The sequence below is a fragment of the Penaeus japonicus genome, unplaced genomic scaffold (genome assembly GCF_977035675.1).
Source record: "Penaeus japonicus unplaced genomic scaffold, GWHDUDI00000001_assembly GWHDUDI00000038, whole genome shotgun sequence".
NCBI classification, from domain to species: domain Eukaryota; kingdom Metazoa; phylum Arthropoda; class Malacostraca; order Decapoda; family Penaeidae; genus Penaeus; species Penaeus japonicus.
In genome coordinates this window covers 15,035,959-15,050,958 of record NW_028234440.1, presented here as the reverse complement: position 1 = coordinate 15,050,958, position 15,000 = coordinate 15,035,959, and the positions used below count along the sequence as shown (strand labels likewise).

General features: G+C 38.9%; 1 protein-coding gene across 1 annotated transcript in view; it reads left to right on the top strand.

Annotated features, from left to right (window-relative positions):
- LOC122256123 (sodium-coupled monocarboxylate transporter 2) overlaps positions 1–15,000 on the top strand; it is a 43,793-nt gene that overhangs the window by 27,806 nt on the left and 987 nt on the right. The window contains exons 2-11 of the mRNA XM_043020595.2: positions 8,333–8,570; positions 9,126–9,267; positions 9,906–9,986; positions 10,777–10,938; positions 11,289–11,501; positions 11,970–12,232; positions 13,120–13,303; positions 13,661–13,747; positions 14,182–14,369; positions 14,712–14,919. Of these exons, the coding sequence (XP_042876529.1) occupies positions 8,377–8,570; positions 9,126–9,267; positions 9,906–9,986; positions 10,777–10,938; positions 11,289–11,501; positions 11,970–12,232; positions 13,120–13,303; positions 13,661–13,747; positions 14,182–14,369; positions 14,712–14,919 (1,722 nt within the window). The 5' untranslated portion in view covers positions 8,333–8,376. The remainder of the gene's footprint in view (positions 1–8,332; positions 8,571–9,125; positions 9,268–9,905; positions 9,987–10,776; positions 10,939–11,288; positions 11,502–11,969; positions 12,233–13,119; positions 13,304–13,660; positions 13,748–14,181; positions 14,370–14,711; positions 14,920–15,000) is intronic.

Below are 15,000 nucleotides of genomic sequence, written 5' to 3'. Positions count from 1 at the left end.
ATACACGCAAACAAATATATGTTCTATACCTAGTTTGCATCGGGTATGTACAGTAATAAATCACGGTTCTATTATATTGAAGATCAATAGCAATTGCAAAGCCATGTATGCAAGGCCTCAATATTCCCGCTATTCATAATTAATTTTAGAGCATATTGAGAGCGAGAAGTGCATGCAACAATGCTGCTTCATAAGACAGGGAGCGTTCACTGCTATTGACTTTATTATTATTGTTGAGGTGTTGGAAGATGTCATCTTCTATGCGTGAATTAAGGAAGTTTGGCTTGTCAATGTACAGATAATTGATGTGGGGATCCGAGAAACACAGCTACTGCGTATAAGCGTGTATTCCGGGAGAAGTCCGTGGAGAGAAGAGGGTTGTTTACATTACACTTTGTAAATATTGCCGTAGGGTGGCGCATATAAAAGAAAACGTTCATCTCGTGGGGTAACTAAAATAAACATGAGGTATTCTTCTGAGGTATACACAGTAGATATAAAATTATGAGCATTCTAATTCTATCATTATCTTTAATTATTCCAACACCCCCTCTTAATTAAAGATTGGTTATGATGTACGAGAGAATCTATCCCCTGATAAACTTAAAATCTTTCAACTTCTTTTGAGATACAGGTTTGGTAAATATATCAGCTGGATTCTCTCTGGTAGGTACAAAGAATAAGTTCACTTTACCCAACTTCACTTCATCTCTAATGAAATGGTAACGGATGTCAATATGTTTTGACCTTTGGTAATTTATGTTTTTTTGGCTAGATTAATAGCACCTTGGTTGTCAACTCCTAAATCTACTGACTTAACCTTAAATCTAAATAGATCAGACATTATTTGTTTTAAGAACTTTGCCTCCTGAATGGCAGAAGTAAGAGCCATATACTCGGCTTCACATGATGAAAGTGCAACTGTCTGTTGCTTTTTGCTTTTCCATGATATCAATGGTCCAAACTTATGTAGTTGAAAACAATGTCCTGTTATACTTTTCCTATCTTCAGATGATCCCCAATTTGAATCACAAAATCCCATTAGTTTCATTTGTTCATCTGACTTATCAAACCTTAGACCATAATCTAAAGTGCCCTTTAAGTACTTAAGAACATGTTTAGCTGCATTCAAATGGGCTTTTGTTGGTTTTGACATATATTATGAAAGCTTGGTAACTACATAGCATATGTCTGGTCTGGTACCTGTCATAATATATATAAGGCTCCCAACTATCTCTCTGTAAAGAGTTGCATTAGCCAATACCTCTGATTCTACAGTAGAAGTGTTAACAATACTTGGATCACATGGTGTGTTTCTTGTATTACAATCTGACATTCTAAATCTGTCCAAAATCTTTTCCAAATATTTAGCTTATTCACTTCAATGTACTCTTTGCCTGTAACAAATGACATACCTAGAAACCAGTTTAGTTTCCCTAAATCAGTCATCCTGAAATTTTCACAAAGAGATTGTTTTAACTTATTCATCAGGGACATGTTACTGCTGGCAATGATCAAATCATCTACCCATATGAGAACTATGGTACTTTCATAGTCATCATGTTTCAGATATAAACAATGATCAGTTAGTGATTGTTCAAATCCCTCTGAACGGAAAAACTTATGTTTCAGATTATTCCACATTCTTCCACTTTGTTTCAGACCATAAAGTGACTTTTTCAGCTTACAATATAGGACATTTCCATCACTATCCTTTTCTTTGTAACCTTCAGGTTGTTCCACATATATTTCATGGTCAATATCCGCATTCAAATAAGCTGTCTTGACGTCCATTTGATGTATCATCAAGTTCTTTTGTACAGCTACATCCAGTAAAGTGCGGAGTGTAGACATTCTTGCTGTTGGCGCAAAAGCCTCCTCATAGTCAATATCTTTTACCTGTGAATATCCCTTGGCAACATATCTTTCTTTGAATTTTTCTTTGCCGTTAGGTCCAGGTTTCACTTGATACACCCATCTTCCACCCACTGCTGTGCGATTCTTGGGTAGTGTAGTCAGTTCGTAGGTGTTGTTGTCCTGTAGTGAAGCAATCTCCTCATCCATGGCTTTCTTCCATTGATGTTCCTCTGGAGATGCTATAGCTTCTTGGTAGGTGACTGGTATTGGATCATGTGACATTCGATAGCAGTGATGTATAAAGCTAGTATGTGTCACACTGGAGATACTGTCATCCTGATCATCTGTAACATAGTCATCTAACCTCGAGGGTTCCTTTCTTTCTCTGGATGGATATCTTCTTTCTGTATCTTCATCCACTGGTATTCCTTCTTGGTCTTTAGCTGGACACTTCCTGTCCCCATCAGCGTCAGCTGGCGTCTCATCTTGGGCCGCTTGAAGTGGTTTTTGCTGGAGCCTCGTCTCCACCAAAATGTAGTTGTCACTCAAACTTTGCTCGGCACTTGAGAATTCTGTCTTACAAGATGAGTTATCCACAAAACTTTGCTCGGCACTTGAGGATTCTGTCTTACAAAACGAGTTATCCACAAATTTGACTATTCTTACATTTCTTATAGTCTGAGTATCAGGAAAGTATATCAAGTAGGCTGGACTTTGATCATCATAGCCCACAAATACTCCCTCCTTACTCCTTGGATCTAATTTCTTACTCTCTTGTTCATATGCAAAACATCTTGTTCCAAAGATATTCATTTTGCTTATGTTTGGCCGTCTTCCAGTAAGCATTTCTACTGGGGTCTTTTGAGTCCTGGGGTTATAGCACCTATTCCTGATGTAACAGACAGTCTTCACAGCATAACTCCACATATCCTTAGGTAATTTTGATTCAATCAGCAAACAGCGAGCCATGTCAAATATTGACCTGTGTGATCTCTCAAGTGTGCCATTCTGATGTGGTGAATAGGGTGCAGAGAACTCTTGTTTAATCTTGTTCTCTGTTAAGAGTGTTCTGAACTCAGTGGTCACATCTTAGGCGTTTAATTTTCCCATATGGTGCTGTTTCTGCAAGATATCTTTTCATAGCTGTCACAGTATCACTCTTACTTTTAATTTGGTAAATTCTAAGGCTGCGTTTCCACCAAGCGAGTTTCGTCACGTCTCGTCGCGTCTCGTCGCGGATAGGGTTGGACCCATTTTTTCATCAGTCACGGCTCGTCAGCGCTGGTGTGAACATCATGAAAATTTAACTCCTGATTAACTTAGTCTTAAGACTAAGCATCTACTAAGACTAAGACTACTTAGACATGTATATATATATATATATATATGTATATATATACATATATATGTATATATATACATATATATGTATATATATACATATATATGTATATATATACATATATATAATATATATGTATACATATATATATGCATATATGTATCTATATATATATACATATATATATATATATATATATATATATATATATATACATGCATGTATATATATACATATATATACATATATATACATGCATATATGTATGTATATATATATATGCATGTATATATATATATACATATATGTATATATATATGTATATATATACATATACATATATATGTATATATATGTATGTGTATGTATATATATATGTATATATATATTTATATATACATACATATGCAAATATGTATATATGTAAATATGTGTATATATATATATTATATATATATATATATATATACATATGGAAGTATATAAATAAATGTATATATATATATATTAAATATATATCATATATATACATATATAGATAGATAGATAGATGGATATGTATATGTATGTATATATATATATATATATATGTATATATATAAAGACAGATAGATAGATAGATATGTATATGTATGTATATATATATATATACATATGCAAATATGTATATGTAAATATATATATATATATATATATATATATATATATATATATATTTGTATATATATACATATATTTGTATATATATATATATATATATATGTATATATATACATATATATGTATATATATACATATATATATGTATATATATACATATATATGTATATATACATACATACATATATATATATAAGATAACTAAGACAACTACTTAGACTAAGCAACTACTGCAGCAAGCAATTGTGAGTCCATCCTCTTTGAATTCTGGCGGGGAACTGTGCAGTGAAACCCGCCAGTTATCGCATTGGCATGACGAGTGTGACGATGTTGGTGGAAACAGGGTTTCGTCAAGTCATCACGCGTCAAATGACTCGCTCTGACTTGACGAGACGAGACGCGCTTGGTGGAAACGCAGCCTAAGAGCTCCGGAGTAGTCATCAATAAAGGAGATGCTGTACCTGTAACCTCCTCGTGCTGGTGGGTTTACAGGACCAACTACATCACAGTGGACTAAATCTAATGTCTGTTGGGCCTTTTTGTCAGGTTCTCTACTCGTATAATGTGTCATCTTACCAAATGTACATGTGGTGCAGTTGAACTTATCTTTCCTAGTTATATGCATTCCGTCAACAGTTGCTTCAAGTTTTAGCACAACAGCCACATTGCAATGCCCTAGGATTTTATGCCACCTCTCTAGGGTGTGCTTGGCTTCCCCTACATGGACTTTGTTAAACTTATCCATCTGAGAACCAGTGTGTGGCTTACCTCTACGTAGATAGAACTTGTTTTTCTCCACAATGTCGAATATCCTGCCATCCTTGGTAGTTAGAGTACTGCCTTCGGGTGAGAAAGTAACAGTATGTCCACTCTTGATAGCTTTCCAAACTGACATGATATCTTATTTGAATCCTGGTATGTATAATGCATATTTTAGTAGAATTCTTTGTGAGTTGCCGTCTCGATCCTGTATGAAGTCTTTCACATCACCGACTCCTTTCACTGTTCCTTGTTGTCTTTGGCCGTCTGCCAGCTCTATGTAATGAGTTTGTGGATCAAAAGACTCTTGAAATCTCACAAATTTTGGTTCAGTTTTCTCAATATGTGAAGTGCAGCCACTGTCAATCATTAAGAAGCTTTCTTCTTCTAAGTTAGCTACATTCTGTAAATTTTCCGAACAAAGCCACGTTACGAAATACCACAAAAGTGGTATCGATAGATTCCTCTCAACCTCTACTATTCATATGTAGTGAAATTAATGAGCGCTTGCACCCCTGAAGCCCACAATCTGGGTCCCGATAGTAGGGGAGGGCATGAAGTAGATCAGGGAAATTGCGGGGTAAAATGTTACGAAATACCATAAAAATGGTATCGATGGATTCCTATCAACCTCTACTGTCCATACATAGTGGAAATTATGCGCGATTCCACCTCTGGACCCCACAATCTGGATCTTTTTTTTAAGGCACTTCGTGCTACCTCGTCTTCGGGGCATATTTCTCTTGCAAAATTTTAACCCAATGACCTACCTAACTTTGCCTTGTTTTGAATTAATCCCTAGCCAAGAGGGGGCTTCGCCCCCCCCCCCTTTTTTTAGGGCGCTTCGTGCAACATACCTTGGGCAAGATAACCCGAAACCACCATCCTCGCCCTGGAATTTAAACATGGCTGTGTTTACGTATTTACGGCTAGCAACAAGCTGTGGACTGGAAACCCCCAATGAATTACCTGCATGTGCTGTTATGTTCTCTCGATAGATGGCGCAATATTCCCCATTGTTTCCAATATAATTATAGAGTGCCCTCTATTGAGTGGGCGCGTCATTATCGGTCCTAGTTTCATATCCTGAGGAATATATGAGACGAAGACTCAGTTGCTGTCATCATGGCGCAGTGTGAAGGTTATTCGTGGTCGCGGCATTTTCATCTACAGAACTAATTACGCATCATAAGTACCACGAAGTGCCCTGAATAGGGGAGATCCACAGGGGGCGTAGCTCCCTCTTCGCAAAGGCTGACTTTAAAACTAGGTAAAGTGAGGTAGGTAGTTAAGGGTTAAGGTTTTCTTCATACCGAAGTAGCACGAAGTGCCTTAAAAGGGTGGGGGCGAAGCCCCCCCCCCCCTTGGCTAGGGCAAACTTCAAACCTAAGCAAAGTTAGGTAGGTAATTGGTTAAGATTTTGCAAACGAAATATGGCCGGAATTCATATTTTACCCCGCAATTTCCCTGATCTACTTCATGCCCTCCCTTACTATCGGGACCCAGATTGTGGGCTTCAGAGGTGCAAGCGCTCATTAATTTCACTATATATGAATAGTAGAGGTTGAGAGGAATCCATCGATACCACTTGTGCTATTTCGTAACGCGGCGGCGTTCGGAAAATTTACCCTTTAATTCACTGTACTGGTATGGAGGATCACGCTGGCTAGCTACATCAACAAATTTTTCATACTTCTTTGGAAGTCCATCCAGTGTTACTATAAGACCATCAGTAATGTGTTCATCTATTTCCCTGAGAGCAGCTACTGTCTCATCTATAGACGTAAGATATGCTGTAACACTGTCATCATCCATCCTTTTGTTTATGAATGATCTCTATAGAGCAAACAATGTGTGTTGTGTTTCTCTTCGGTAGTGTTTTCGTAGCAATGTCAACGCTTTCACTCCATCTCCCTTCGCTTCACGCTTTATCATGCCAAGTGACGTTCTGTCAAGACAACCTGTTAAGTGGGCATAGATTGTTTCCTTGGCCTCTTCCAAATCATAATCATTTGGGCGTTTGCAAGCATACTTATCAAAAGGAAGATGAAGTTTTAGAACTCGGAGAGCCCCTGTGAAGTTTTCTTCCCACAAATCATAATTATCTGCATTACCATCAAATTCCTTAAATCTGGGCCCATAACCTGTTGAGGTGGTGGAAGATGTCATCTTCTATGCGTGAATTAAGGAAGTTTGGCTTGTCAATGTACAGATAATTGATGTGGGGATCCGAGAAACACAGCTACTGCGTATAAGCGTGTATTCCGGGAGAAGTCCGTGGAGAGAAGAGGGTTGTTTACATTACACTTTGTAAATATTGCCGTAGGGTGGCGCATATAAAAGAAAACGTTCATTTCGTGGGGTAACTAAAATAAACATGAGGTATTCTTCTGAGGTATACACAGTAGATATAAAATTATAAGCATTCTTATTCTATCATAATCTTTAATTATTCTAACAATTATCATTATTATAATTAGTATCATTATTATTATTACCATTATTGTTGTTGTTATCACTATTACTATTATCATCATCATCACTGTTATCACTATTAGGTAGTTATCAATATTACCATCATTATCATTATATATTTCTATTTGTTTGAAAACAGTTATTTTTTCAGAGATTATGCGATATTGTATTTCCGTTTTCTGTTATTTCTCAGGTTTATAGAAAATGTGTCTTTGTGTTGTGACATAGAAATGTATTTAGATCAATTATTATTAACATTACACACATTTGATTTCTTCTTGAATGTTAAAAACTTGGCCCATTTAATGCGGTAAATTTCGAAGCGTTATGTATTATTGCAAATACAAGCTATATCAAATATTAACAGTAATGAAAACAGGTTATGCTATTGAATGAATATTCTATCTCGATGGATATTGAAACAACTATTGAATGATATAGACAATACTTATCCAACAATATTTATAACTTACTATTACCAATTAAACTTCTTGCAGTGCTAACGTAAATAGAATAAATAAGAAATATGTAACTTTACGAAGATACAAAATATGTAACTTAGATAGTCATGTAGATAATGAAAAGAACTGTTATCTTTTTTTTCCCTTTTTTAACATTGATATCTGTTTTTCACATTTTTTCTTACGTGGCGGAGATCTCAGAATTATATTTTAAATTGTGTTTTTAATAGAGAGATATGTAACTGAATAAAAGAAGTTGATTTGAAAAGTTGTGTCTATCGGTTTTTGCTATTTGATTTTCACTATGATTTATTGCCCTTTGTTTTCGAATTGTATCTTGTTTTCATGATGTAGGTTGCTAAAACTTTGCATATTCGTACGCATTAACGAAACCCGGCTTTATCATGTGTTCAGGAAATTAATATAAAGACAATGATACCAATAATGCCACTAATGACACTGATAATGATAATGATAATAATAACAACACCAGCAACAATGATAACAACAACATCATCAATGATAACAATATCAAAACACCAGGGACGTTAATACCACCCCAACAACAACTACCACAAGCTTAATTAATTCAAATTTTCCTCCACAGCTAACCTGACCTCGAAGGAAAGCAGCTAACCTCACCATGAATATAAAGACAATAATGACAGTGATAATAATAACAACACCAGCAACAATAATAACAATACCAACAACACCAGTGACGTTAATACCACCCCAACAACTACCACAAGCAATTAAACCAAATTTTCCTCCACAGCTAACCTGACCTCGGAGGAAAGCAGCTAACCTCAAGCCTCCACCATGACCATCGACATCAACGAACTGGCGGAGAGGTTCACTTGGGTTGACTACACGGTCTTTGGGTGCATGCTTGCCATATCAGCTGGCATCGGCATCTTCTATGGCGTGTGTGGCAAGAAACAAAACACGAGCGATTTCCTGATGGCGGGAAAATCCATGACGACTTTTCCCGTTGCTATGTCCTTGATTGCCAGGTGAGAAAGAGAGTTGTTTTTTTGTATTCCTTTGTTTGTTTAGATTTGTTTTATTCATTTATTTTTTTGTTATTATTATTTTTTTTAGGGGGGGGAGGTCGTTTGTGGATTTCAGGTTAGATTTATTGTAATAAAAAAAACATATATACATACATACATACATATATATGTATATATATATATATATATATATATATATATATATATATATATATATATTCAAAGACATAAACCCAAGCCTATAATACGCCCTCATTACATGGATAAGTTAAGGAGCCACACCTCTCTTCTATTACGTCACATGTGTTGCTGTCAAAGTATTAGCATCATAAGGATATTAGAAGATGTAATTATAACTTAAGTTGTATGAGCTGAATACAAACACAAAGACAGTAACATATATATACAAAGATAGAATAAAACGCGTTCACAATAATAAAAAAATTACAGTCTGAAAAAAGTGATTGATCTACCAACGCCACGGCTTTTCCCTTCCTATTGTGGCTGCATTAAAGTGTGCTTGAAAGCGCCCTAACCTTATTGTTTCTTCCTCAGCTTCATGTCGGCCATCACGCTGCTCGGAACGCCGTCGGAAGTGTACCAGTTCGGTTTCCTTTACTGGCTCATCGGGTTCTCGTATTTCCTCGTGATGCCCGCTGCCGCTTACCTGTATTTCCCCGTATTCTACGAGCTGCAGGTTAGGGACATCTTTTGCTGACAGACAGGCAGTTTGTTTCATTCTCGCTCACGATACGAGCAAATAATAATAATAATAATAATAATAATAATAATAATAATGATGAAATACTCGTGAGAGCCCTTCAATCAAAAGAAAAAAAGAAGACTATCAAACTTGTATATTTGATGTTTTGAGTTAGAGATATAAGCGTTATCGTAGAACTGATACACACATACTATTTTACCTTTCAATGCATCAGAGATAAAGGACAGGTATGTGTCATATATTTCGCTTCTAAATTGATATTACTGTGTCCCTTGTTTCTCGTTTTATGATATATCAATGGCAGTGACTGTAGAGCTTCTATTATTCTATTCTATTACATTAATGGAGATAAATTGCACGCCATATAACATAAATGGTGTTATAAAACTCGTATACCAAAGTAACCCATTTTCAAATTGCTAGATAAGTTAGTCGTGAAAAAAGTACAGTATATTCTTAATCAAAGATAAAAATATGAATCATACATATTTTACTCTTATTCCTCCGTAAACAAAAATAGGAAACTTAATCAATTGTTCTTTAGAAATCAGAAAAAAATGTTAGGTATTACATATTACTCCTAGTCTTCTGAAACATGAATTCATCCACAGGTCACTTCAGCCTACGAATACCTCGAACGCCGTTTCCATAGAGTGGTTCGTTACATCGGTTCCTTTACGTTCATCATTCAGGTGAGTGGATTGTTGGCTGACGACTGACGAAGATTAATTGAAGGAAAGAAGATTAATTGAAGGAAATTCAGTTTAGTTTGATATGATATGGAAATAAGTTGTTGATTTTACTGGTGTTACTAAGATAAACGGCTTATAGCTTTAAAAGCTGAAAGCTTCCATGTTTTAGTGATTCATTTACTTGTAACTTTCTGAACGGCTTGTAACTTTAAAAGCTAAAAAAAAAAAAAACAATACCATGATTTAATTAAACTGAAAGCTTCGATGTTTTAGTCACTCATTTACTTGTTCCTTTCTGAAGAGATCTAGTTTTTAACACGATCCTCTAAACAACCATAATAACCATTCACCTTAATTAACCTCTCTCTTTAACCAATGCATTTTGCCACAACTTCAGTGACCCATTTTCGTATTAGGGTCTAAAGAGGAACCCATTCAGCACTAGAAACGTGATGGATTTTGTGTACATCCCTACTCACTGTACATGTGTCCCATTACAGAATTTAGTATACATCCCCACTCACTGTACCTGTGTCCCATTACAGAATTTAGTATACATCCCCACTCACTGTACCTGTGTCCCATTACAGAATTTAGTATACATCCCCACTCACTGTACATGTGTCCCATTACAGAATTTAGTATACATCCCCACTCACTGTACCTGTGTCCCATTACAGGATTTAGGGTACATTCCTACTCACTGTGTCCCAATATGCCTGTGTCCCATTACACGATTTAGGGTGCATTCCTACTCACCGTGTCCCAATATGCCTGTGTCCCATTACAGATGTGTCTCTACATGGCCATCGTCGTGTACGCACCTGCTCTGGCTCTGGCTCAGGTCACAGGTCTGAATGTCTACGTGTCTGTCAGTCTTATTTGCTTCGTGTGTATCTTCTACACTACACTTGGCGGGATGAAGGCCGTGCTTTGGACTGACGCCATTCAGGTAAATAGGTTGAGTTTTTTTTATTTCTTTATAGATGTTTTATTCGGATGTAGGTGGAGATATAGAGGGCATTGGTGATGGTGATATGGGTGGGAGTAGATGGTATAGTGATGGAAACTGGAGTGTAATGGTGTTGATGTCAGTATTGTTATTGTGATTGTGTTCATGGTAATAGTAATAGTGATGATGATAATAATGATAATAATAATGAAAGTAATAATGATGATGATGATGAAGATAATAGTTATGATGCCATTGATGATAATAACAGTAGGATTAGTAATGATAGTAGTGATAATGATAAAAACAACAACAACAGCAACACTATAACGCCCCCATCCCGCCCGCAGATGATCATCATGTACGGCAGTATGATGTTCGTCATCATCAAGGGCGCCATAGACGTGGGCGGCTTCGAATACGTGTGGCAGAAGAACGTGGAGAGTGGGCGTGCCGAGCTGGTGAACTTTGACCCGAACCCCACCACTCGCCACACCTTCTGGACGCTGATCGTGGGCGGCTATTTCACCTGGATCACGATCTACGGCGTTAATCAAGCTCAGGTGAGGAGGGTCGAGGTCGGGGGTGGGTGGGGGTTGGGGGGTAGGGGGTGGGGGGTCGGGATGTTGGTTGTGTATTGGGGAAGGGGGAGGGGGGGTGTCACTTGGATCGCGTGGGAGTTGGTTTGTGTGGTTGTGTGTATGTGTGTGTGTATGTGTATGTGTATGTGTGTGTGTGTGTGGGGGGGGGGGGGCTATATAGCTGCATTCACACACACACACACGTGTGTGTGTGTGCGTGTGAATGCAGCTATATAGGCCCACACACACACACGCGTATAAGTAGATAAAAAGATGAATATAAGATCAACAGAAACAGCCAAACAAACCCCGGCACATCGGAAAATCCTTCCCGACGACGGCGCACCGCACCTAACTTAACCTAACCGCCTCCCTTCATTCATAACCTTTCCCCCTCTCGCCTCCTCTTCCCGCACTAACGCCCCGCCCCTTTCCGACGCCCACCACCAGGTCCAGCGCTACCTCTGCGTCCAGACGAAGCAGATGGCCATCAACGCCCTTTGGATCAACCTCGTCGGGCTCTTCATCCTCATGATCAGCTGTGCCTTCGGAGGAATGGTCGTGTATGCTCGCTACTGGGACTGTGACCCCGTCCGCTCGGGGGTCGTGTCCAAGGGCGACCAGCTGTTCCCGCTCTTCGTGATGGACACCCTGGGGCAGTGGTACGGCCTCCCGGGCCTCTTCGTGGCGGGAATCTTCTCCGGCGCCCTCAGGTACGTCCCCGTCGGGATCGCGTTTCGGAATGTTGGCGGAAGGGGTTCTTTGGCTTTGGGAAAGGTCTTGGGGTTGGTGTGGGTTTGGGAAAGGTCTTGGGGTTGGTGTGGGTTTGGGAAAGGTCTTGGGGTTGGTGTGGGTTTGGGAAAGGTCTTGGGGTTGGTGTGGGTTTGGGAAAGGTCTTGGGGTTGGTGTGGGTTTGGGAAAGGTCTTGGGGTTGGTGTGGGTTTGGGAAAGGTCTTGGGGTAGGTGTGGGTTTGGGAAAGAAAATGGGTTTGGTGTGGTACTTTCTATTTGCTTTGAGATGGTAGGGTCGACAAAAGGCGGGTTCCATTATCAGTGTTAATTCTCGAGCCGCAATCGTCCTTCCGTCTTGGTTACACTACAGTTACACTCCCCCGGTGTAGACGCCTCTTGGTCAGCTTCAGAACGTTTTTAATGATTTCATAATTGTATCGTAGTAGTTAACAAATATCAAAGGCGACTATAAACAAGAGATCCTTATTAGATGCGAAACAATTAGTAGGATCTGAAGAAGAAGGCTCTAGGGTTTGCTCCCCTTGGTTTCCAGGTAGTCCCCAGGTAGTCCTCAGGTAGTCCCCAGATAGTCTCCAGGTAGTCTCCAGGTAGTAGGGTGATGATCCCTGTATTGTCTGGTTCAAGAGTTAGATAAGACTATTGGAAAGACAGTTTTAGATTTTCTTTTTCTTTCTTTGATTTGTTCTTTCGCGTGCGATTAATTTCTGTACAATATGAATTTTTACTATGTATGTATTATGTGTATCATGAACTGTATTGGATGTTTTATTTATTTATTTGTATCTTATATCCGAAAGATCTTCACTTAAATCCGTCTCTTATCTTGGCATCCCTTTCTCCTCGACAGCACGGTGTCCTCGGGAATGAACTCGCTGGCAGCCATCGTCCTCGAAGACTACGTGAAGGCCGGTTGCTGTCCCGACATCAGCGAGAAGAAAGCCACGTTGTTATCTAAGGCTCTGTCCCTCTTCTTCGGACTCCTTACCTTCGCCCTGGTGTTCGTGGCTGAACAACTCGGAAACGTCTTATCTGTACGTATTAGTATGGTGGTTTATGTTGTTGTTTTTCGAGTCTGACGGTGGATATAATGCGTGACCTCGAGCTTCTGGTTGGGGATTTGCTATTAGGTCTCGAGGTATATGGCGAAAATTATTAAATATCATAGCTAGAATCTGAGTAAATATCTCTAAAATTATGTCCTATAGGCAGTAGTATCATTATCATTAAGAATAGTAGCAGTAGTTGTTGTATGACTATCAGTAGTATTCCGCAATAAGAAATGAAAGAATGAAAACGAAAATCTTTCACTATAACCCCCTTCCTTCCTCCACCCTCCCCAGACAACGTATTAACCCAAAATCCTTTCCCATTTCTCCCTCTTCCTCCAGGCTGCCCTGAGTATCTTCGGCATGGTTGGAGGACCTCTTCTTGGAGTCTTCACCCTGGGCATGTTCTTCCCTTGGGCCAACTCGAAGGTACACTTTGGTTTGAGTTTCTGGATCGATGTCACTGGCGTCTAGTTAAGATCATTAATGTTGTTGTTATCATTTGTGTTGTTATCGTCATTAGTATTTCGATTATGGTGATTATATCGTTTTTTTGTTTTTGGTGATGTTGGGAGTATTCGATTTTGGAACTTGTCGTTATGAAATAGGTTTGTTTATATGTTATGCTTGATATATTTTCTAATAAAGAAATATATCGTCATGATGTTAATGAGAAACCTATTTCGTTACGATGTATATTCAGTTTCCCAACTTCATATCTACTAACCTTCAACAATATCAATCTCTTAAGAAAAAAAAAAAAAAATCACACGGAATAAAAAGACAGCAAGAATACCCCTGCCCCTCCCCTCCCCCCTCTCCACCAAGAGCCCAACAACCAACCATTTTTCTTCTCCCTTCAGGGCGCCTTCACAGGTCTCCTGACCAGTCTGGTCTTCATGTTCTGGATCGGCGGAGGTCACCAGGTCGCTCGCTGGAACGGCCAGATCACCTTCGACAGAAAAGAGACGAGTATCGCAGGATGCAACTTCAACAACACCATCGGCAGCGGTCTTCCGGCTGTCGACACGTCTCCCCTCGTGGCCGAAGAGTGAGTGAGGCGGCGTTGCGTGGCGGCGAAGCGCTGTTCTTGGGAAGGCTCTTTGTCCTCCTGTTTGATTGCCTAGTTGTTGATTTGTTGATTTGTTATTGGCATTTTGATTATCGTCAGTCATAATTATTATTATTATTGTTATCTTTACCATTATTATTATTATTATCATTATTATTTTTTTATGATTAACATGGTAATAGTTATTTTTGTTATCATCATTGTCATCAATGTTATAATTATTATCAGTATCAAGAGTGCCATCATTACCAATATCATTCTCACCGTCATCACAACTATCACTCTCCTCATTCCCTCACTCCCTCCTCCTTCCCTCCGCAGAGAAATCGAGGAGCCGCTGAGCATCTACCGGCTCTCCTACATGTGGTACTCGGCCACAGGATGCTTCACCGTCATCGTCGTGGGTCTCTTGGTGTCCCTCGTGACAGGACTCCAGAACGTAAGGACTCTTGACCCAAGGACTCTCTCTCCTGCCATCTTCTGGTTCAAGAGGTTCATCCCGGGCATCGAAGGACTCGGAGAGGACTTTGTGAGTATTGCTTTAGCGTCGGGGAATGATTAACGGCTGTTGGTTTTTCGATTTAGGACTTGCTTGGATGTTGTTGTAGCC